At 42.3% G+C, this 22299-nt stretch overlaps 2 protein-coding genes across 7 annotated transcripts in view; one reads left to right on the top strand and one right to left on the bottom strand.

The window, feature by feature from the left end:
- Nucleotides 1-5698: 5698 nt before the first annotated feature.
- LOC135410669 (basic proline-rich protein-like) lies at nucleotides 5699-7251 on the bottom strand. The gene is made up of 2 exons (XM_064647379.1): nucleotides 6465-7251; nucleotides 5699-6432 (listed from the first exon to the last, which is right to left on the bottom strand). The coding sequence occupies exons 1-2, from the start codon at nucleotides 7249-7251 to the stop codon at nucleotides 5699-5701; spliced, it is 1521 nt and encodes a 506-aa protein (XP_064503449.1).
- Nucleotides 6730-22299, top strand: part of PPM1B (protein phosphatase, Mg2+/Mn2+ dependent 1B) — a 61101-nt gene continuing 45531 nt past the window's right edge. For 3 of the 6 annotated variants that reach the window (XM_064648390.1, XM_064648392.1, XM_064648391.1), the window contains exon 1: nucleotides 6736-6834. The gene's annotated coding sequence lies outside the window, so the exon portion shown is untranslated. Of the gene's footprint in view, nucleotides 6835-22299 lie in introns of all 6 variants that reach the window. The other 3 variants (XM_064648387.1, XM_064648388.1, XM_064648389.1) reach the window with 2 other exon arrangements.

Below are 22299 nucleotides of genomic sequence, written 5' to 3' on the forward strand. Positions count from 1 at the left end.
GCTGTCTGTCCCTACCCAATTTAACAACATGAACAAAGCTCAAATGCAGACAACAGAAATAATCATGGCACATCAATCCCTCCAGTTGGTTACATCTAAAAGCCAGCTCATGGCTGCCTGTGTGCAACTCTGAATAAGTACTTCCACACTGCCAATTAAGTGCCTGTGTGAAGGCACTTAACCTGTTGCCCAGCCACATTTAAGATTGTATCTGTCATTCTAGTGCTGAAGCTGAATGGCATTTTATATCATGCTGTGATAAACTAGAATATTCTGTCCTTCTTTGTCATCTTTTTGAAGTGAAGAGCTCCCAGAAGCTAGAGGAAATTCCTGATGCTAATCCCCAAAGGTCTTGCTTTTATACTCTTGAACTTAACTGCCTTTCTATTTCTTCATCAGTTTAAATGTGTATGGTTTCCTAGCTTTCCTTACTGTCAGTACCCCTGAGCACTGGGTCATTTACAAATTTATTTTCTACCATTTTTTGTGTCAGTATCATTAAGGAAAATATCTAATAGGTTTAAGCCCAAAACTTATCTTGGGCAGGGAGGTTGGGGGAGGAGAGGTTGTGATAGTGGGAAGAGAAGAGAACAACCTTTACTCAGATACCTCACCACTGATCATCAGATTTTGCTTTATCCTGTATGGATAATCCATCACCTCCATTAGTCTCTGATATTGCTGTGCTAATTCCTGTCATCTCCTCCTTTATCTAGAAGTTGAATGATATTATCAAAGAAAGACATTAGGTTAATCTGGTAAGGTCCACCTTTTGTAAACAAACATTACACTTTCTCATTTCCTGATATACTTACTTTAAAAAGCTTACTGCCAGACAAGTGATTTCATTTGATGTGATTTTCTGACTTCTGGAATGGGCATTATCTGTTCTTTCTGCCCAGAGGTTGTAGCCTGTGTTTTATTTTCATCTTATATGTAATACTAGCAATTTCCTTTCCCTCTTAGCTATTAGCCATTCTGCCTTCTAACCCCATGTTCAAGATCACCATCTTTACTGAAAATCGTGGCAAAAATATGTATTTAGTTTTAGAATCAGACGTAGACTATCTCTAACCCCCACTTCTTCTTCACTGGAAAGCAACATCTCTTCCTTCTTACAATATTATGCCACAGCTGGATAACATCTGGCTGTTTTTTCAGATACCATAATGCAACCTGATTTTCCAGATAAATTCTCCCTTCGTTCTTAGATTTATTGACATTTGAAATCCTTCCCAAACCAGACCTTTTTTTCTATACTGTTATGTGCTCTGTGCTTATAATTCTCACCTCTTAATGCCACTTCTCTTCCACTTATGCCTTGAAGCCTCTATCTGTAAATTGTTCTGCCTTCTGTGAGATACAGGTTCCCAGTCTTTTGGTTTTATGATACCTAAGGCTTCTTCCACATTCAAATTTCTGTTTTCATTATACAAGCTGACTTTATTGCCAGTTTCCTTCATTTATCACAGTTTCCCTTTCTGAAGTGGAGAATGTTCTATTTTCTCTCACCCCTACCTTTCATCACACAAATTGTGATCGCCTACTCCAGGGCTATTATTTACTGTCAGGCCTTTGAGGGCATATTCCTGAACCATCCAAAAGCTTTACTTTTTACAGGCTCAGTGACAATTTGGAGGAGGATTTAACTGGCTAACACAGCCCAGAATGTCTAGCCTCAACTAGGAGAAGCATGTATTCCCCAAACTAATAACTGAGAATTTGAAATATCACTGACTGTTTCTTTGTAACCAAGCAGCACCATCTCTTCAATAACATGGAGTTTTCTAGCTACCTCCAAAACTTCCATCCAGGGTCTGTAATGATCTCTGAGCACTCTCCTCCCAGTACAATCTGTAGCCAGCTTTTCCAAAAATAAATTAGGACTAGATTATGAGTTGTTTTATTACTTATGTTTTATTTGCAGAACATCGCTTCCTTAACACAGAATATTATTACACATCTTTATTTTTACTTCTCTGTTTCCTCAACTGTAAATTCCCTCTAATCCACATGTTCTCATTAGGAACACTGAGTTTTCTTTCATCACAAGGAGGGTGCACTAACTGTTTTATGAAATTCTCTCTTTTTTTTCCCCAAAGTGCTAGAAATAGTATATCCACGTTTCAGTTATTTCATTTTGACACAGTAACATTACTGTTTTGCCTTTGTCTATATCTATCCTTTTTTTTTTTTGCTACCCATCCTGTGTTCTTCCTAGTCTCCATTGCTGTGTTAGCACTTAATCTTCCTCTTGCTAGGCAAAACCAAGGCAAACTATTATGTGAATCTTTCAAAATTTTTTCTGTTCATTTCTTAATGTGAAGATGACCTTATTATCTGTGGTGATTTCCTTCCTTTCTTCATAGATGGTGTAATCTAGAAGGGGTATGCAGGGAAGTGGTGAAGAACTAACTGCTGTTGTTTAGTGAATTAATTTCCATGGGAAGTTACTCAGCTGAAAATGAAAGAGCTTGTTTGCTTTACAGATAAAAAAAATATCCATTTACCATGAATATTCTCAGTGTCTGAGAATGCCTTCTTGTGAAACTAGATCAGTCGCCACTTGTCAAACCAGTATGAAGGCCAGCCAGTTAAAACACCAGATGCTTTGGATGAAAAGCTAACTTTTTCGAAAACAGAGCTAAAACTTGAGAAAACGACATGAAAACACTGTCAGATCAAGTAGCTTCCCAAAGGTACGGTTATTTTGTCAAGTCCTGTTTTACAGCTCATTCATTTGAACATCAAACAAATTTAATTATTGAGATTCATCAACAGCTATTTCTAAGAAGACAAATCTCCTCACCAATAACAATAGAACATTAAAAAATGGGAATTTTAAAAACTCTGTATTATAAGAACTCACCTTCATTCCTCTTTAGTGCAGTATCAAATAAAGTTGTTTGCAGATTAATTTTAACCCATACTATCTATTTGCTATTTATTAACATTTCCATAATTCATAGCTATTTTCATCATCACTTAGAATCAGATGGACATTGCACGTATTAAATAAATAAGGCATGCACACGTCCCGGTTTATCCAACACACACGTATTCTCACAAGTATCTTGCCTTGGTAATTTTAAACAAAGCTTAACTGGGGCCAGCCATGAAAAGACACAAAATCTCTAGATTAGCTATTAACTTCACATTGCCACATACAACCATTATTTCACCTACTTATTACTTCACCCACCGCCCCTGCTGCCTGTCACTGTGCCACTTGCCTCTTGCCACACACACCTCTTGAGCAATGCCAGCGTTTAGTTTTAGTCCACAGAAACCAGCCAGATATGCACATTTTCTAGTGATTAGGAATATGCTGTTTACACTCAGTTAAGGATTCGTGTGCACGGTGTAGGTTTTTAGTTAATCTCTAACATTTAAGCAGGTCATGTTTGAGAAGCAATAGGGGATATAATTAATTACTTTAGAGATAGCGCAGGTTAATATTTATTATTTTGGGAAGTCAATTCTGTAAATGTTGTACTGGTAGTGAGGTGAAATGATAAGGAAGTATTTTATTTTTTCTAAATTTGTTATAAAATTATATATACAGTTAGAAGGTTAAATGAAAGGGATCAGAACACCACTGTAAAATCTAGAAGCAAGGAGAAAGGCAGGGTCAGGAGGTTTGAATGACAGTAGAAAGACTAACTTGTGATTTCTTTCAGTATTTCTATACAGTTTTGTTTTAGCTGTCTCTGTGGGAAGAGTGGCTGCTACAGTAAATTAGATGGAAGAATCAGTAGCAGCTGAGTATACAATGTTCATACTGAGCAAAATTATCTAATGCTACCTAGGGTATCTCTCTGGCAGATAGCCAAGAAGCAAAGTAGAGGGTGTAAACAGGTACCTGATAAAATTACAGCCCAGTTCCAAACCTGCTGAAATCTGTGCAGGATATATCATTAAAGAGTGACAGGCTCTCAAAAAATTCTTGGTGAATCTCTTGAAATAAAAACTGTTTCAAAAGTCAAAAAAATATCTAGGCTAAATGAATTTTACATCCATGAACCCCAAGATATAGTAATTTTTAGCCAGATTTGTCATTGCTTTAATAATACATGAATTATATTCAAATTACTATGAGATATAAGTCTGAGGATAGGCAAAAAAAAAAAAAAAAAGATCCCTAGCTAGATACATAAAAGTGTCTTGAGTCCCAGATCATGTGGACACTGCAAAGTTAACTAGGTTGATTGGCAGCTGGGTCTGGGCACTCAAATTAGCTTGTCTATGAGCAAGTTTTCTATGACAGAAGGGTAACCGCAGTCTCAGCATTCTGGCTGTTTCTGAACTGGCTCACGAGTGCCCGTGCTGAGGCAATCAAGGTTTCGTTCTCATTCAACTCTGTCAACTGGTAGGGAGTTGTGGGAAGCAGCACTGTTACACTGGAGTGAACTTTCCTATCTTCTCGGTATGGAGTCGATCCATTTGATCCCACAGAAAGCAAAGCTTCAGCTCTTTGAGGTGCAGTTGCATCAGTTACCTGAGTGAAAATGTGCCTCCAGAGCTCTGTGTGCAAGGATTTTCTAATGTGAGTGGTGGTGCTGACAACCTTAAAGGTAAAAGCTGTGTAGTATTTTCTGCACTCCGGACATAACTCTGGAGACCTTGGGAAAATAAACCCATTGTGTGCCTATGTGGAAGACTGGGAGAGAATGCCAACTCCAGAAGTGAAAGCTCCAATCTTTGTCAGGGTCAGTTCCTTTGTAAACACTCCAGAAAAGACAGATGAGTAAATAAAAATGCTACACAAACTGTGTTTTGGCCTGTGATCTCAAGTCCAGTGTTCATCCACGCTGATCCCCAGCGTGTGGGGAGGAAACTGCTCAGTTTAAGGAAGGGGACAAGGGCATCAGTAGACGATGGTGTGGGAATTGGTATGCCATTTCTACAGATGGTGCAATAAGGTTTGGGTTCTCAGGAGTGAAAGGCAAGGACAGGACTTCCCTTCTGGCTCTCAAGGAAAGCTGCGGCAGCCGAACTGCCTTACAGAGCTGCGGAGCGAGGCAGGAGTGGGTCCCTCTCTGGCAGGAGTGGGTCCCTCTCCCCCCTCCAGCCCACTGGCTGAGGGAGGTGGGAATAGCACGGGATTATGAGCGATCAGACAGATTTTCGTGTTCTTTCCTGAATAAACAATTTTGGTTCGGGGCAAGAAAGAAGCTGAGGGGCAGGCGAGCCCACGCAGGGCGTTCATTGCGGCCTCGCGAGGGGAGTTTCCCGCCGCAGCCGAGGGGCCGCGGCGGGAGCAGCTTCCTTTCCTGCGCTCCCCCACCTGCCGGGATCAGGGGTGAGAGGAAGCTCAGGGTTGCCCTCATCACCCTCTACAACTGCCTGAAAGGAGGGTGTAGCCAGGTGGGGGTCGGTCTCTTCTCCCAGGCAACCAGGGACATAGTCTCAAGCTGCGTCAGGGGAGGTTTAGGTTGGACGTCAGGAAAAATTTCTTCGTAGAGGCGGGTTTAGGCATTGGAATGGGCTGCCCAGGGAGGTGGTGGAGTCACCGTAGAGGCGGGTTTAGGCATTGGAATGGGCTGCCCAGGGAGGTGGTGGAGTCACCGCCCCTGGAGGTGTTTAAGGAAGGACTGAACGCGACACTCAGTGTCATGGTCTAGTTGACAGGGCGGTGTTCGGACATACGTTGCACTCGATCTCAAAGGTCTTTTCCAAGCCAAGTGATTCCGTGATTCTACTCTTCAGGCGGGGCTCGGTGGGGCACCCAGGGCGGCCCCGAGACGCCTCCGATGGGCACTCGCGCGGGGCCGTCGCTCGAGCCCCGCCGGCGGACGGGAACACGAAGGGCCGAGACACCTCCAGCCTTGCTCTTTGCTGCGGTAGCACCGGCAGCCCCCACACCGTCCCGGGGCCGGCGGCGATCCCGCCTCCCGCTTCCAGCTTCCAATCCCCCGGGGCGCGCGAGGCGCAGCGGCTCCCGCGAGCGCGGGCGGGAGCCCGACCCCCGCGCGCGCTGATTGGCTGGCGGTGATGTCATCGCGCGCACATACGGGTACTCGCCACCGCCCTCCGTGGGGCACGGGGGAGGTCGCGCGCCTCTCGCCCGCCCCGCGACCAATCGGAGTGCGGAGCGGCGCCGCGCGCGGGCCGGGCTGCGCTCTGCGGCTCCGCCGGCTCCGCCTGACTGGCAGGGGCGGCGGCCAATCAGGAGAAGGTACCCGCGGGCCGGTTCCCGCCCACTTGGCAGAGCGGCGGCGGGGGCGAGAGAGGGTCCAGGAGTGGCGGCGGTGGGAGCCAATGGCCTGCAGGCAAACCGCGCCGCCGGGAGGAAGGGGATGTGGCGGCGGGAGGGAGGCGGGGAGGGGCGAGGACGCTCGCTGACAGACGGTTCCGTCAGCTCTACCCCGAGGCTGCGAGGCCGGTTATGAAAAAAAAGTGCGGAGAAAGACCGAGTCCGTTCGCTGGCGTCTTGATTGACAAGGGACGCAGCCAATAGTTACCAAAACGAAGCGGGGAGACCCAATCAGGGAAAGACGTTTGGGCGGGGCCGTCGGGTGAGCGGCTCACGGATCGCCAATGGCAGCGAGGAGGGGAGGTGCCGGCGGGGCGGACGGCCAATGGGTAGCGGTGGGGGGCGGGCCGGGGCGGACTCGGCGGTGCCGCCCGTGCGGAGCGCGGTGACGCGGGCGGGGGCACGGCGGCTCCAACATGTCCGCGCTGCTGGCGGCGCTCCGAGTGCGCGACCGGGCGGCGGCGGCGGCCGGCGGCGGCCAGCGCGGGGCGGCGCGCGCCTGAGCCCCAGCCAGCACCCCCCGCACCCGCGCCGGGCCCCGCAGCGCCGCCGGGCGCCGGGGGACGCCGGGCCCGCAGGTACACAGAGAGGGGCCGGGGCGGAGAGGGGGAAGGGGCTGAGCGGGCGGACCGGGGCCGGGGCTGCGGCGCCCGCGAGCAGCAGCGAGCGGGGCCCGCGGCGGGTCGGCGGGTGCGCTCCAGGCAGCGAGCGGGCACCGCCGGGCCCTCCCGGCGGGGGAGCGGAGAGGGCCGCGCTGACACGGGCCAGGCCCCGCGCGGCGGAGGAGCCGGCAGGCCGGGCCCCGCGGGGGTGGCGTCGGGCAGGGCACCGGGGGTGTCCGGCGTGTGCCGGCGGCTGCCGGGGGAGCTGGGCCGGGGGCCCGGCCCGCGCACGTGCCGGTGTGACCGACTGGGGGTGCGGGCGGCGGGCATGGCCCCGGTGTCGAGGGGAGAAGCTACCGTGAGGCCTGGGTGCTTCTGACGGGATGAAGTCATGGGTAGATGGACAGTGGCTGGGAGCCTTTGGGGAAAAGGAGTTGAAGGCAGTTCTTTCTCGTACTTTGGAGCCTGCCGGCTCTGCGAACCCTGTGGATATACTTGTGCTGTAATTTACAATAGTGCTTTCTTCGAAAGGAGGGAGTCGTTTTGGTGGGCTGGAGGCAGCTGGAAAAATCGGTACCCGTCTTGTTTTATGTGCTGCGGTAGGTTGAGGGATGTGTTTATACCGTGGGGGTACATGTGATGGGTGGAACGACATGTATTTGGGAGTAGTGGTACATGAAGGCCTATAAATTTAGGAGCGATAGGTAAACAGGCTTATGTGTGTTGTGAGAAGTAAGGTGGTAAGTTGGCTGGCTTCTAAAGGCTGTGGAGGAGGGAGTCTTTGGGTGGTAGGTAAGGCTGTGTACAGCTTACAGGCGCAGTGGTAACAGGTTGCTACAAGGTTCTGGACTTGTTTTGTTTGGTGGCCGGTGTGGTTAGACTTAATGTGCGAGACCTTCGTGTGTAATATGAGCTGGTATGTGGACAGCAAGGCATGCGTGTTCCTACTGCTGTGCATTGGTTTGTCTGCTGCTCACATTGGGAGCTGAGGGAGATGCCTGGCTGTCACCAGCACAGTGAGCTTTGTGTCCTGTATGTGGAGATGGGATAGAGCAGCAACCAGCGTGGTCTGTGTCCTGGGAACGTAAGAGGGGCTGTGAGTTGGTGTCTCACCTGTGATGAAATGGAAAGGCTGGGTATTTGTGGTTTGGTCCATGGAATACAAATGGGAAGATGTGTAGCAAATGCCACGTGTTGAGGTCATGACAGTGTTGTTCAGTGAAAAGTTTGTGCATGTCCTGGTGAGCTGTAGAACTGTAGGTATATATATTTGTGACAGATGCCAGGCAGTCTAAATTTCTGTCTGTGAGGGCATCGATGCACTCTTCTTGTGGGTTCCAAGGATTATTTGAGTTATAAGAAAGTGAGGGGGCTTGATTGGGTATTTGGGTACATTTGAAAAAGGGGGGAAGGATGAATTTGTGTGCATTATGCATATATAAGGTGAAAATTATGTTAGGCTATGTATACATACGTGTATCAGGGGAATGGTATTTGTGCAAAAGGGAAACTGGAGTTTTCGTATTGCTGAGTTAGTTAGTCTGTGTATAGAGAGAGGGTGCAGGCGTTTTTGGCTGAGGCTATGAAAAGTTGAAATGGTGTGGGGGAGGGATGATGGACTGGGTCCAGGGTCTCAGGTGGGTCCTGAGCAGGTTGGAGGCTATGGGGATTCTTTGCTGCTCATACTGTGGAGAGAAGTATTTTACAGTTGTGACATCTAGTGAAAGTAAAAAAAGTGAATAAATATAAGGCAATTTGTCACCATTATGAATATTATCAAATTAAAGGAGGCTACAGAACAGTCAAGGGGTTTCTGGTAAAGTGTACCTTTTTTTGTTTGTTTATTTTGTTCTGGTTTTTTTCACTGGGTAAATTTTCCATTAACTTTAAGGGTAAGCTTTTGCTGAAACTAGCACTCATAATGGTGTTGACAGGTCAGCAGCAGCTAACTAAAAGCACTTAATATGGTGTAGACAAGCCCCCACGTATGTGTGGGCTCAGGGGCTCCAATGTGTCTATTATATGTATTTATTACATGCATTTTCTAGACCTTAACACTTAACTGAGTGCGTGTCTGTAGAAGGTGTGGAGTCTTTTGTACTGGACACGTGCTTGTGTTTGAGAGAGGGTTAGTGCATAAACATTTGGGAGTTGGAGATTTGTGAAGAGACAATCCATTTGGAATAGAAAGCTGCTTGGCACAGGTGCAAATGAGGAATAATTGCGTGTGTGTATCCCACGTTCTGCAAGTTGGAGACAGTACATATTATTTGTTTACGTAGCCACTCATCTCTTTTTCTGCACAGATATTTAGAGGAGGCTGTTACACAGAATAGTGATCTAATTACGGCACATAACATCAGATGAGGGAAGTGTAATTAATGTAGTGTGGAGAGGGCTGCATAGAGGGTGCAGAGAACCCATTTTTCTTTTACTGTGATAGCCATGAGGTGATCAGTTAGTGAGGCAGGGACCTAGAGAAAGAGAAGAGTAGTCTCGTAATTATCCTGGACAATCCAGTTCTCTTCTTGTCTCTGGTGTGCGTTTGTCATTGCTCACTTATACTTTTCCAATGATGATCAACTAAAGTGTGCTTCTGACTTACTAAACTTGAGACTCTGTCCCAAGAAATATAAACTTATCACAACTGAAATTACGGCTTGTGAAATCTGTGTGTTTGAGGTGCTCGGTGTCAAGAACTACTGCTCTCGGGGGGGCTGATGGAGAGTAGGGAGTATTTCTTACATGAATGTGTTGCCTCCATATTACAAAAGGGAAAGGCACTAAAAATCCTAGTACCACTGGATTTTTAGCAGTGGTGGATTAGTAGTGGATTTAAAAACTGATGTTTGTGAAGTATTTGTATTACTCTGTGGAGCAGGGTTTATTTAGACTGCAGCAAGGGATGGGGTAGAATGGTGTTCAGCCAGTACTGTCCCATTTGGAGTGGAGCAAACTGCAGCATACCTGGATGAATGCTGCCACAGTGTTCAAGGGGGCAGGGATGGGATTTTCTTGTCAGTGTGGTTTCTATTGTTTTGTTTGGTTTTTACTTGACAAAAATCACTAAAAATGAAAATTGATCATTTCGTAGTGTCTTGGATCATCACTCCAGTAGGAATGCTTAAATCTGCCACGAAGGCCTACTGCTATAGCTCAGGAAGTGGTAAATGGCTTCTTTTCCAGTCAGCACTGGAAGATAACTAGCTAACTGTTGGGTTTTGCCAGTCTCTTCCAGGTGAACGGGAAAGCCTTGGTGAAAGAATCCAATCTTTAGACTCCATGTGTGGATTGTGGAGAGTGATGATTGTAATAGGCCATGCCTATCTTTGTGCATGGTGTGGTTTTTTCTCTAGTATTGGTTCATTCTACCCACCACCTTAATTGAATCAAATATGCTCTAGTTTGTTTGGCTTTTGATTTTTTTGGTTCTTGACACCTTGTCCAAAAAGTTTTCTGATCTCTCTGAATTCAGTACTGCACTAGTGTTTTGCTTCACTTCTCTGTGAAAATGAAGACACATCCTTCAGATCTTGGACCTTTTAGAAATCCAAATGGTTTGATCTGAATATTATTTTTATCAGTAAATTGAAGGGGAGCAATGTTGATTTCTTTAGAAAACTGTTGAAGTAAAAATTTTTTCTGTCTTGGGTCCTTCCCTATTTATTACTTTTTTCATTCTGTGCTTCAGTTGTGGTCTTCAAGATCTGTGCTTGATGGTCTGCAAGATCTGGCTTATAGCTGTACAGGGTGTGAATGGTCACTTCTTCCTTCTCACTGGCTGTTAGCAGTATGAATGCAGGATGAATGTTTTATGAAACTTCAGGAGGGGTCTGGTTTAGCCCTGGTCTCCAACATATCTGGGAGGCATATAATATTCAGGGAATTTAATGTCAAAATCTGGACCAGGTATTGCAGCTTATTAATAAGAAAAAAAATAAAAAAGCCACCCAAATAAAATGATATCTGACTATAGAAGCCCAGAAAAGAGAAATTGAAAGATGTGTCCCTGAAGTAAGAATAAGGATGCTGAGTTTCCAAAAAGATAATCAAAACTGTTTTTCTTTAACAGACAACTTTGCAAACTCACCAGCTATTTGGATGATGTCTTTGAGCTTTGGGCAGATATCTAATATGGGAAACTTTGGTCAAACTGCTTAAAATTTGCTAATCCTGTGCAGATTCATGTTTGTATTATGTGCTAAAGTCAAATAAAAATCTGAAGTATCAATGAATGTCACTCCAAAAAAAAAACTGGTCTGAAAATCTTCACATGAGATGGTAGGAAATTCAGTGAGCTGGCGTAGCTCATCTCCAGTTTCCTGAGATGAGCAGTTCAGTGCATCTCAGTTTCTTGAGACATTATTGGCATCTTGAAACATAAGGGTTGCCAATGAGTGTCAGTTAAATTAGTCTTCTGTTTCTTAGAAAATCCTATTTTGGGAGAGAAGGCACAAAGATGTTTTAATGTAGAAAATGATAGAAGGGAAAACTACATATCTCAGCAGAAAACAGCCCTTCTTACAGTTTTGAAGGAAATTACTCAGGCTCAGGGATTATTGTTCTGCTAGGAAAAATGTCATCCACAACTCCTTTTCTCATGAACCATTAGTTCCTCATTAACGTTACTATTATGCCGCTACTATCTCTTCATCTCTGGTGGGAAATAACTTTTTCATTGAGTTTTCTTTCAAATAAATAGTACAAGTAGGTGCTTAAGTCTATTTTCACAAGAGTTAACAGGAAACAGGTCAGAAAAACATCAGGACTAGGCTACTGGAAAGCTTAAGATGGCTCTTCAGTGTGTATGGTAATGACAAGTCAATAACCACAAACTTCCAGTTAAATCACAAAGGAAAGCATCGTTTGTTCTTGGCAGTTTTCATGGGATTAGTGTGTTAACAGAAAATGTTGTCTTCCATAATCCTACTTTTGCGTCTGCACCCCAGTGTAGGAAGTTGACCTTTACTGAATGTAGAGCAAACATGGCTCTGCATTGTTAGCATGTGAATTAATTGTTTTTATCAAGGAGGTAATGAAGTAAGATGATGACTTTTTGAGCAGAGAAGGTAACACCTTTTTGTAATTTGTTAATACAATACTGCTTTGGTCTGTTCTCACCAGCTTGTTTGTCCTGATAAAGCCAGGTATTATGTGTTCGAAACTCATGATCTTGTATTTAAAATTTGGTATACAAAAAGAAAAATTGGTGACGGGAGAGAAAATCTCAATGATGAAACTGTTGGTGAAGAACTGATGTTTTGATTCAAGTGAAACAATGAATATTATGTTGGTCAGCTTATTCAAAAAGGAAAAAAAGCTCTTTTCTGGCAGCTTTGTTGGTTAAGCTGATGTGTAAGTAAAAAAAGCATTATTGAGCACATGCTGCTCTTCCTTTCCTATCCCCACCTGCAGTGAAGCCATTGATGTGAACTATTGGGTTGCGTTTTCAGTGTTATTTAAAAAGTTTTATAAACCAGTAAATATAGGTGATGCATGAAGTGTGTAGATCTTGGGATTCGGGTTTTTTTTAAACTGTATTCAGAGAAGTTTTTTAGAAGTATCCCATTAGCTTTTGAAACTCCTAACCTGTAAAGGGCTGGAAGCAAAAGTGGGTGAGTGGTGATACACTGCTGCTATTGTTATTTTAGGGAGAGGAATACTCAAATTTGCAGTGCAGCCCTCCTTTTTAGGGCTTTTTAGATGTGTGTTGGCAGTTTAAGTCTGTGGGTTTAGTCACTGCAGCTTGAAGCTGTCATAAATGAATGGACAGTATCTGCTGCACTGATTACATTTACATTAGCAAGCAGTATGCTGCAGTTGAAGAAAGTTGTAGAGTGAAGCTCTAACTTAGGCAGAATCAGCGTCCATAGTGTGTGTACTTCGTAGCTCTTTATTGTAGTCTGGTTCTGTGGACTGTGTATGCTCCAAACATTGGTGGGTATTAGGTGCTTTCCCGGATTTTTGGTTTAGGTTAATCTTGGAGATGTCCAGATACTGTGTTCAGGAACTTCTATGAGATGTGAACCAAAGTACAGAAAGTGGGGTGACAGATTTGCTTCAAAAGCACGATACGGATTCAAACTGAAGTGGCAGCATAGATGTACCAACTGGGTCTCTAGATCTTAGAGCATTGCAGAGGGTGTTGAGCTGTGCAGGGGAGTGGGTTCTGCCTTCTGCTGCCTCCTAAGTGCTGTTGTCAGGACTGCAGAAATTGTCTTGCTGCTCTCTGACTAAGGATTGCTTGTTTATCTTGAGTGGTAACTGAATGTCTGTTCCCAAATTGTTGTCCCTAGTTTTGAAATTTTGTGTGAAAATGACTGGTGTTAAAACTACTGTAAATTGTGGAAAGTAGTTTTTTCATGGTTTTACTTTAGTTAATCAAGAATATAACTAGCTGTGTGAGCAGCAGGTTACGAGGCCTGACTTCCTGTGACTTTGTGTCTTGTGGTTGGATTTTTCTGAGTATGCTGTATCATGAGCTCTGAAAGTGTTTTCATGTGTGTGGGGCATTATCTGTCCTGCTGTCCTGTATGGGAAGTTGGTTTTAGTAACAGCTTGAGCTTCTACTGCGCTTGTCCTCAAGGGGCACTAGTTTGGGTGTCTCTCCTTGACCTGACTGTTTATTTCCACAAAACTCACAAGACCTGATTATTTGCAAAATATTTACTCTTGTGTTAACTTCTGAGTTCTGGCCAGTTTCAGTGAAACTGTGGGGAAACACAACACATATAGCTTGGCTTGCTGCTGTTTTATTTTCCACTATCTCTTGTTTCACTGTTGTGGTTTTTGTTGTTATGTTCGTTTGGGGTTTTTTTTATAATTAACACTATTCAAAATGTCTTTCAGAACAGTTAAAAGTGTATCCCCCCAACGTTTCAGGTAACATATCTAGAAATAGGAAATGATGTTCTTTACAGCAGCTTCTTAAGGGATGCTAAAAATCTCTTCTTCGCAGGATAGATAAAATTCTTGAGAGTATCCAGCATGTTTATTAAACCATGTCCAAATAGACAGGTGTGAAGTTGCCTTTGTATATTGCAGATGTATGGAAAGTACCACATATAGTAGTTTGAGACCATGATTCTAGGAGAGAAGTGAACGAGGGTTTTGAAAATGTATGTGCTGAAGTCTCTGGAGTACTGCTAGGCTGGATTTTGAGGGTGGTGGATTAGCAATTGGAGGGGGCGGGGACTTGTGTTTGTGATTACCCTTGTGACCTTGAAAAACTGCTGAAACTGTAATGTGCTTTGAAACTTTTCAGATGAGAAGTACTGTACCGAAACTGTGTGGTACTGCAGGCTGTTTTGAGCGTTCTGTCTTCAGTGTATAAAGCTAAAGAAATTGTTCCTTTTGCTTCTGTTTGAAGTGTGCCTATACTCAAAGCATTGACTTCAGAGAGCTTCTCTAAAGGTATGAAAGGTGAATCTAGCACAGATATTATCAGGTTTTTTTTCTGTGTCCTGTCTGCTCCTGCTCTCTGTTTCCCTAGTATAGTAATAAAATATGTCTGTACTGCTTGTTCTAGTTCCTGACAGGAAAATCTTATCCTGGTCAAAAAGTACTCTAAATACCAGCTTGTGCATAAGACCTCACTTCAGATGTGGTACTAGTTGCAGCCACTGGTTTCTACTGTTTGAGATTAAGTTTGGTTCTCTGTGGGACATTTGATAAAAATTGTTTATAGTTGACTTTTCAGGAAAAGGCTACTTATTTTTAGTGTGCATCGTCAGAAGAAACATGAAGTTCTTTTCTTACTTCAGCTGTTGTAAAACTTGAATCCAGACCTAACAGAGGTAGTCCGCTGACTCCCCCAGGTAGCGTTCAGTCCCTCATCTTAAAAGGTAAAGCAGCTCCATCTAGCTCCATAGAGTCCCAGTGCACAGGACAGTCTGTTAAGACTCATGGATGTCTCACTTTGGGTGTTGTCATCAAGAACTGAAGTGATGCCCCTAAGGAGGTTATTAACAATGTCTAATTACAGGTAGGATTCATACCCAGTCAGTGTTATTCAGTAATTGTAGGACTACTGCCTATAGATGTATCAAATCGACTCCTCAGATGGGGCGTTTATCCATTTACTAGCTTGTCATGTTTTCTGTGCCTTTATTACTTTTCCAGGAGACATATTACAGCAAGAGATTTTTTTGTTTCACTTTTCCTTTTCTCTGAGATGATGTCTTTCCTGCTCTTTTCATTGCTGATTGCTTAGGCTGGTGGATGGAATCATGCAAAGTCTAGGTTGTATCTGATTGTGTTACTCTGAGGAGTACTTTATCTAAGCTAGTAGAAGGTTGTGCATGAGACTTCAAATAATAGAGGTTTTATACATAAACAAGATGAGAACACTGTTGTGAAAACAATAGGTAGAGCTGGGGGAAGAGGGGAGTGTGAAACCTTTCTATAAATGCTCCATAAGTGCACCACAATTCAAACTGCTGTTCAAAAGATAACCTCAAGTTCAGAAGCATTCAGTCGTTTAAAAAATGCATTAATAATAGCAATTGTTTGTTTTCTCTGAGGGTTTCCAACCAGGCCTCTTTTAGATTCTGTGCATCTCTTGCAATGTAAAGAAATTGGAAGCAGTTTAATGTGTCTGTCTCTTACAAGTAATTTGTGGGATCAAGGAAAAGACAAGCATACCACTTTGTGGATGGTTACATTAGAAAGAGATGTTTCTTAGTGTTTGCTGGAGTCAGTAGCTATTCAGTGTCCTCTGCAGGCAGGCCTTGAGAGCTCATTTGTGTTTCCAGAAGTGGTAAAAGCTATAGTTTAACTTTTTCCTGTGTTTTAAAATGGAGATAATAATTAAGTTTGTATGTGATGTGGAAGGAAAGGATTGTTAGGACTCTGCCATAATGATGCTGATGTTTTGTATCCTACTTTTATATCATAGTAAACAATACATTTATTTTACTTCTGGTTTCCCTTTGGTTTGTCTTATGCTGAACCATGTCTATGCTTCTATGTGTTTTCTTATGGTATTTGAGCATGAAAGTGATGGAGGTTAAGAGCTGTTGAAGATTAGTATCTGGCTTGTAATATTACATACAATAGGATGACTTCTCACTTTCTTAACTAGAATGCACCAAAAAAAATTCTATACCAGAGAAGAAATTCTTTAAAATGTTTAATGAACTCAAAATAGCAGCTGTTGTTAACCAAAACAGCTTATTTTGTGGTTTTGACTATTGTTGCAGTATTATTTTAATCTAAAGAAAAAAAGGAATGCTGTTGACTTAGCATATTTGAATTCTGGAGGGAAGAGGATAAAGTTACAAACAGTCAAAACAATTTCTGATTTTTTTAACATGAAGTGAAAATGGTGCCTTACTTCTGGAGTTGGAGGTGAAGAAATAAAATTCCAACATAGTTCAGGATTCTTGAAATTAGCTTGTGTACTGCTGTTGCCAGTGTCAGGAAACAGAATTTAACATGGTCAGAAAAATGTCACTGTGGAAGGTACTCTGCAATTGTACTTTATTCATATTTGGAAAAAAATTTCCTTGAAAAATACCATATATTCTCAATTGTATTTAATGACCATACTATTTTCAATCTGAAATTTTACGTATTTCTTAATCTGTACAGAACAAATATAGGGCTCTCATCTAGGAAAAGTACTAGTCAGCTACTATTGGAAGTGATTTGTTTTCACTGTTTTGTTTTGTTCAGGCTTAGCAGATTCAGATGTGTTTTGTATAAATAAAAACTTGGGGTAGCAATGCCATAACTGAAGTAACTAATTTTTTGGAAAGGTTTCTCCAGGTTCATCCAGTCTTGAAACCTGGTTCTGTTGTCCGTTTCACAAGGAATATGAAGCTGATGTGGAAAACTCCATTTTGTCTCTTCCTTCATAGATCTTGTTTGTTTGTTTATTGAAGCACTGATTAAAACAGAAGCTCGTGCATACAAAGTAGGCATGACAGCTTAGATCTGTCGTGAATTGTCAGATTTGTGCTTGAAACCTTTCTGAAGTAAAGTAATGGTCCTAGAACACTGGACTGGAATGTTCATCATCCTTTTCTGCTATTTCTCTTCTTTTTAGTAGTCATCTTAAGCTACCATTAGGGCAAAAAGAAGTGGTGAACTTCTGTGAGCAAACTTGCTTCTGTACAGTTCATTTTGTTCTGATTTCAGAACACTTCCCAGTTAGTGTTTATCCTGTCCTTTCCTTGGGTCAAAGTCTGCTACTTTTACTCCAAGAGAGAGACTAAAATAAGGCAGGAGAGAACATGAAAGGTAGCGTTCTTAGTAAGGAAGAAAACTACAATGCTTTCTAAAGAACTTATGTGATAAATTCATTAATAACTTCAGCTAATACTTGAGTAGGCAGAGCCCACTATTCATCAAGGGATATTCTTTCTTATTCTCATCATGGGGTTCTGTTTTCTGTTCATTTGTCTGTTCGTCATGTGAAAGATTTTTATCAGCAGATATGCAGCCTTTTATTACCAAGTGCTGCTGCCTGCCACTGCCTCCTGGAACTGTTTGCCTTTCAGAGGTATCTTGACTCTTTGATACTAGCATGGGTAAAACGCAACAAGTGGGAGTTGACCACTGACATTGCTGGGTGAGATGTGGAGGAGCTTCTTGGTATCAGTCTTCATTTTCTGTCCTTTTTGTTTATGTGTGGTTTCTTTAAGCTCTTTCTCATGTTGCATCTTGATAAAGGGGTAGGTGGAATGAGAGAAGATTTAGTCTATAGTGCTTTTTCCTGAACTGTGCATGTTGCTGGGTTTTTTTGTCCCAAATTGTGTAAGAAGTCCTGCAGATAGTGGAAAACTTAGTGCATCTATTTGTATTTTGGATGTAAGGTGTTATGGAATTAGTAGACTTCCGTGACTGTTGCTGAGAAAGCAAAGATTCTTCTAAGGTCTTTGGATGACTGAAAGTATGTACTGGGACTAAACTTCCATTTAGAAAGCAAAGTTAGAGCTGATGTGATTCAGAATGATTTTTAAATTAAAAGGGGGAAAAGCAATAAGACTTCATTGGTTCAACCAGTAAAGGTAGTGCCTTCAAAATCTTGGAGAAAGGACAGTTCAAGTAATTCAGTTGAAGATGAGTTTTTAATTCCGAATTTCTTCTGTGTTGGTTTCTAGTCATTAATTCTTATGTTACCTCGGTGAGAGTGCTGGGGACTAGACATATCTGATACTAGTTCTTTGCAGCTGTTTAAAAAGAATGGATATAGCATCTTTTTGGAAGCTGACTCATTGCACATAATATGGCTTTGGTTTTGTCTCTCATTATGAGAAGTTTGTTCTCTCTACACAAACAGATTTCTGCTACATGCTGCCTAGTTGGTGAGCATCTGGTATCCCTCTCTTTAGTTAAAGGTCCTTAGAATAGTTTGGTTTCTTACCACTTTTCAATGTTGATACAGTACAGAAAAGAGAGTTTTTGTTAGGCCTCTGCATGCGCTCAGGCATTTGCTTCTGGAACTCACTCATAATCCTGATTTTCATTGAGGAAGAGGTTTTCGTATGATTACCTGAGTATGTTAGTGCTGCTGTATTTCTGCAGTTTTCTGCTTCTAACCATGTGCAGGATCCTCTTCCTTGTCATGCTGCTACTCAGCTGTGTCTCATTTTGTGGTGAAAGTTAGGTCATGTGCATATGTTGGGTGTATATTGCTGAGATTAATTTTCTTTTAGTTTAGCTTCTTGAATCACCTTGCTATATGAGGATATGAGATGATGCAAAAGTTGGAGTAGAAAATACATGTGGCAGGAGGTGGGCTTACAGCAGTTACCAGTTTAGCTTATCATAACTTATTCTAAGATTGCACCTTGAGATGTTTCAAAGGATGTTCCTGTGCAGTTGTTAACATGGGTTCTTGGATACCTGGTGACCTGTCTTGTAAATGGAAGTACTATATTTACTTGGAACGTTACTGAAGAGAAGACCATAGAGAAGTCACATAACTATGACAATGATCCTAAAGAAAATCCTAAAGCAATCCTAAAGAAAAAAGGGCGTGCAATTAAATGTTGATATTAAAACATCTATTATAACTAAATTGAAAAGCTCCATCCCCTCTTTTGGATTTTCCCCAAATGCATAGCCTGCTACAGATGTTTATATGACTCCCTTCACAGTAGTCATTCCGGTTTAATTAAATACCAGTGGTTGCTGACAAGAATATCTGTAGGCACGAGAATACAGCAGAAACCAAAACTTTGCATAGTGAAGGTCATGGTAAGGAGTTTGCCAGAAAGCTCCTTAGCAAGTCAAGCTGTTTTTCTGTGCTTTTTGTCACATTTGCAAATTTGCTTAGGGGATAAGAGGACTGCCTGAGCTCATCCACTGTGGTGGTGTTCACTGCTTAATGTGCAGCTACAGTATCTTATCCACTGCCTGTTTCAAGCATAAGTTTTGATGAACTGCAAAGGGACTGAACTATTTTGGGTGAAACATGAGTAATGTCATCACTAGCAAAGAATAGAGTTTGCAGTTGTTTGTCAGGCACTGACTGATTCTGTGTCCAGGAGTTCCTGTATTTTTTCAGTTTCAGAGGTCTCAGTAAAATGCATTTTCGTGCAATACAGCTGGGGAGAAATTGAGACTATTGGAAAAGGTGGAAGCAATATGAATTCCAGAAATTCTTTATAATGTCCATAATGAAACATGTTTGAGTTTTCTTGGTCATTTGCTGTTATTTTTCACTTCTTTCTTTTCCCTTTCTCAGCCACTTGTTTCTGTAATAAGTTTTAGGTAGAGTTACAAAGACCAACTTTTCCCTTTTATAACCTCTGCTATTACTGTGTAGTTGCCAGATACCTTGAAAATTATCCAGAAACTCAACTGCTTTATTGCTGTGTTTCACGTGTTGAGACCTGCTTTTTTTAAATGCACAAAGTTCTTGTATTTAGGCTTCAGAACATTTGAATTCTGCAAATTGTTGAAGCATAGAGCTGGTTCCTGTTCACTGTTTAAGGCATCCTTGCTATATTATATAATAAAGAAAACCTTCTGTTTCACTTGATAAAAGCATTAAATACTGCTCTATTTGGATAGCCCTATCAGTAAGTAGTTTATATCAACCTGTAGCACAACATTTTTGAGCCCCTGAAAAAGGCGACTGGAACAGTCTACCTGGCTTTACTGAGGGTCGGTCGTGCTTGACCAACCTGACTGCCTTCTGTCAGATGACTAGGTCTTCAACTGAGGGTAGAGCAGTTTGGATGTTGTTTTTTTTTTTTTTTTACTTTGACCTTAGCAAGACTTTTTAGTGTTCCACAACGTACTCCCATTTACAGTCTGAATGGGAGGATGACTAGACAAGTGAAAACTGGTTTTAGAGGGTGGCCCATGGTTCATACTCTGCCTGGACAGCAGTTAAACTAGAGCTTCTCAAGGGTCTACTGTGACCTACTCTTACTTACCTTCTTTTATTTAATGTCTTTATTGGTGGCCCAGAGAGGGAGATGGAGTGCATCTTCATCAGTTTGTGGTAGACACAGAGGTGGGTGGCTCAAGGGCAGGGTGGCCATCCTGAAGTACTCAGGCTGGAGGAAGGGGCATGTCAGAGTCTTAAAATGTTCATCAAGGACTCATACCAAGGTCTTCTTCCAGGACTGGTAACGGTGCTGCAGAATGGTTGGGTTGTAGCTTTACTGAGAAGGACTTGGTTCTGGTGAACAGCAGGTTAAATACAAGTCAGCAGTTCACCCTGCTAGTCATGAAAACAGCTTTATTGCCTTTTAGTTGGCATTTGTTTCACATGGTCCCAGAGTGCATCTGCAGTACTGTCTGCAGTTTTGCTCCTGTGCTCCCTACCCTCAAGAAGAACAACACTGATAAACTTCAAGCAAGTTCACCAATATGATCAGGGAGCTGTTGTATGTGACCTGTGAGGGGATGCTGAGAGCCTTTTGTGACTGTTTACCCTGAAGAAGAGATGCTTAGGAAGGATGTAGTAGCAACCATCCTGGTATAGGCAAGGATGGATACCAGGAGATGAAGCCAGTCTCTTTACTGAAGTACACAGTGGGAAAACAAGAGACAGTAGCCATAAATTGAAATTCGGGGATATATGTTGAAAAGTTTTTACTGTAAAGAGGATTAAGAGATTTTAAGTGATAACCTGTAAGCCTCTGTAGAAGTTTTCAAGACCTGAGTAGATAAAGCCCTAAGCACCTGGGACTGCAGTCAGTGTTGACTGAGCTTTGAGGAGGAAATGGATGACTTGCTGGGTCCGCTCAGCTCTGAATCCTTCCATGAAGAATCACCCATGGGTGGGACTTAGTAGCAAAACTAACCAATACTGTTTTATTTGGAAACTTCATTCCTTGTGCGAATGGTGTTTATTTCTAGTGCTCCTAAGTAAAATAGCCTTACTATAATCACTTAGTTGTGTTGACTATTTTTGATATTAAGCATTAGTTACTTGGATCTGTCTACTGAGTATGCATGGAATAAGCAAGGTACATTCATTGAATAAACTCATTTAATCTAAGAAAGAAAGGAAAAGTACTCTTTTTCAGTGTCAAAAATATATTATGGTTATAATACAACTATATTATAGTTAACCATATGTCTTGCCTTTGTTATTCGAAACCTTGTGGTAAAACAAAACAATTTGTAGAGCATTTGAATTTATTGGGGAGGGAGGAGGAAGCAAGATGCTGGATAGTGGAACTAAATCTCCGTTTCTCTGGTATTGGTTCCCTTCCCTCTTTGTCCAGGCCTGTGAAAAAAACTATTATCTTAGATGCTACATATAAACATCTCCAAAATGGACAAGGCTTTGGTTAGATTCTTGCTGCAGAAATTACATACTGGGTGGGTTTAAGTGTGATAACCCTTCTCATGGGTTTGTGGAAAGTGCAACTTCTTTAGTTTTTTTTGTAACCAAGAGAGCGTAGTGAATACTTGTGTGTTTCTGCTTGTGCTTTGAAAGAAATCTGTAGTGGCCAGTAACAGGCTTCTTTGTCATGGTTTCTGTGCTTTTGAATAAGTTGCTATCTCAGCTTTTAGTCTTTCTTTTCCTTTGCATGCAGGGTCTGGATATATTCTTGTAAACTATTGCATTAGTGTATCAGATTTTTCCATTATCTCTGCACTTAGACATGCATGCATCCACATAATTGTATTCAGGCGCTCTCTGTCACGTGCTTTACGTATTACTGGTTTGGGAACGGATTTGGTTACACGATATCTGTGAAGGTGGTATGTATTGACAGTGGGAGTTTTTTGGCAAGTAGTGGCCACTGAATTGTTGATATCTTAAATCGCTTCATACTTTCATCTCTAACAAGTTAAAAGCATTCATGTGATGTTTTGCTGCATTACGTAGACAAATAGGAACTTCTTGACTAACTTGACCTCTTCCAGTGGCTCATGGAGTTTATGAGTTTCAGTTTAGCAGTAGCTATTGAGTTACAGATTGTATTGAAAATTGTGTTGAACTAGGAGAGAAATTGGTCAATTCTT

Source organism: Pseudopipra pipra, chromosome 3 (genome assembly GCF_036250125.1).
Source record: "Pseudopipra pipra isolate bDixPip1 chromosome 3, bDixPip1.hap1, whole genome shotgun sequence".
Taxonomy (NCBI): domain Eukaryota; kingdom Metazoa; phylum Chordata; class Aves; order Passeriformes; family Pipridae; genus Pseudopipra; species Pseudopipra pipra.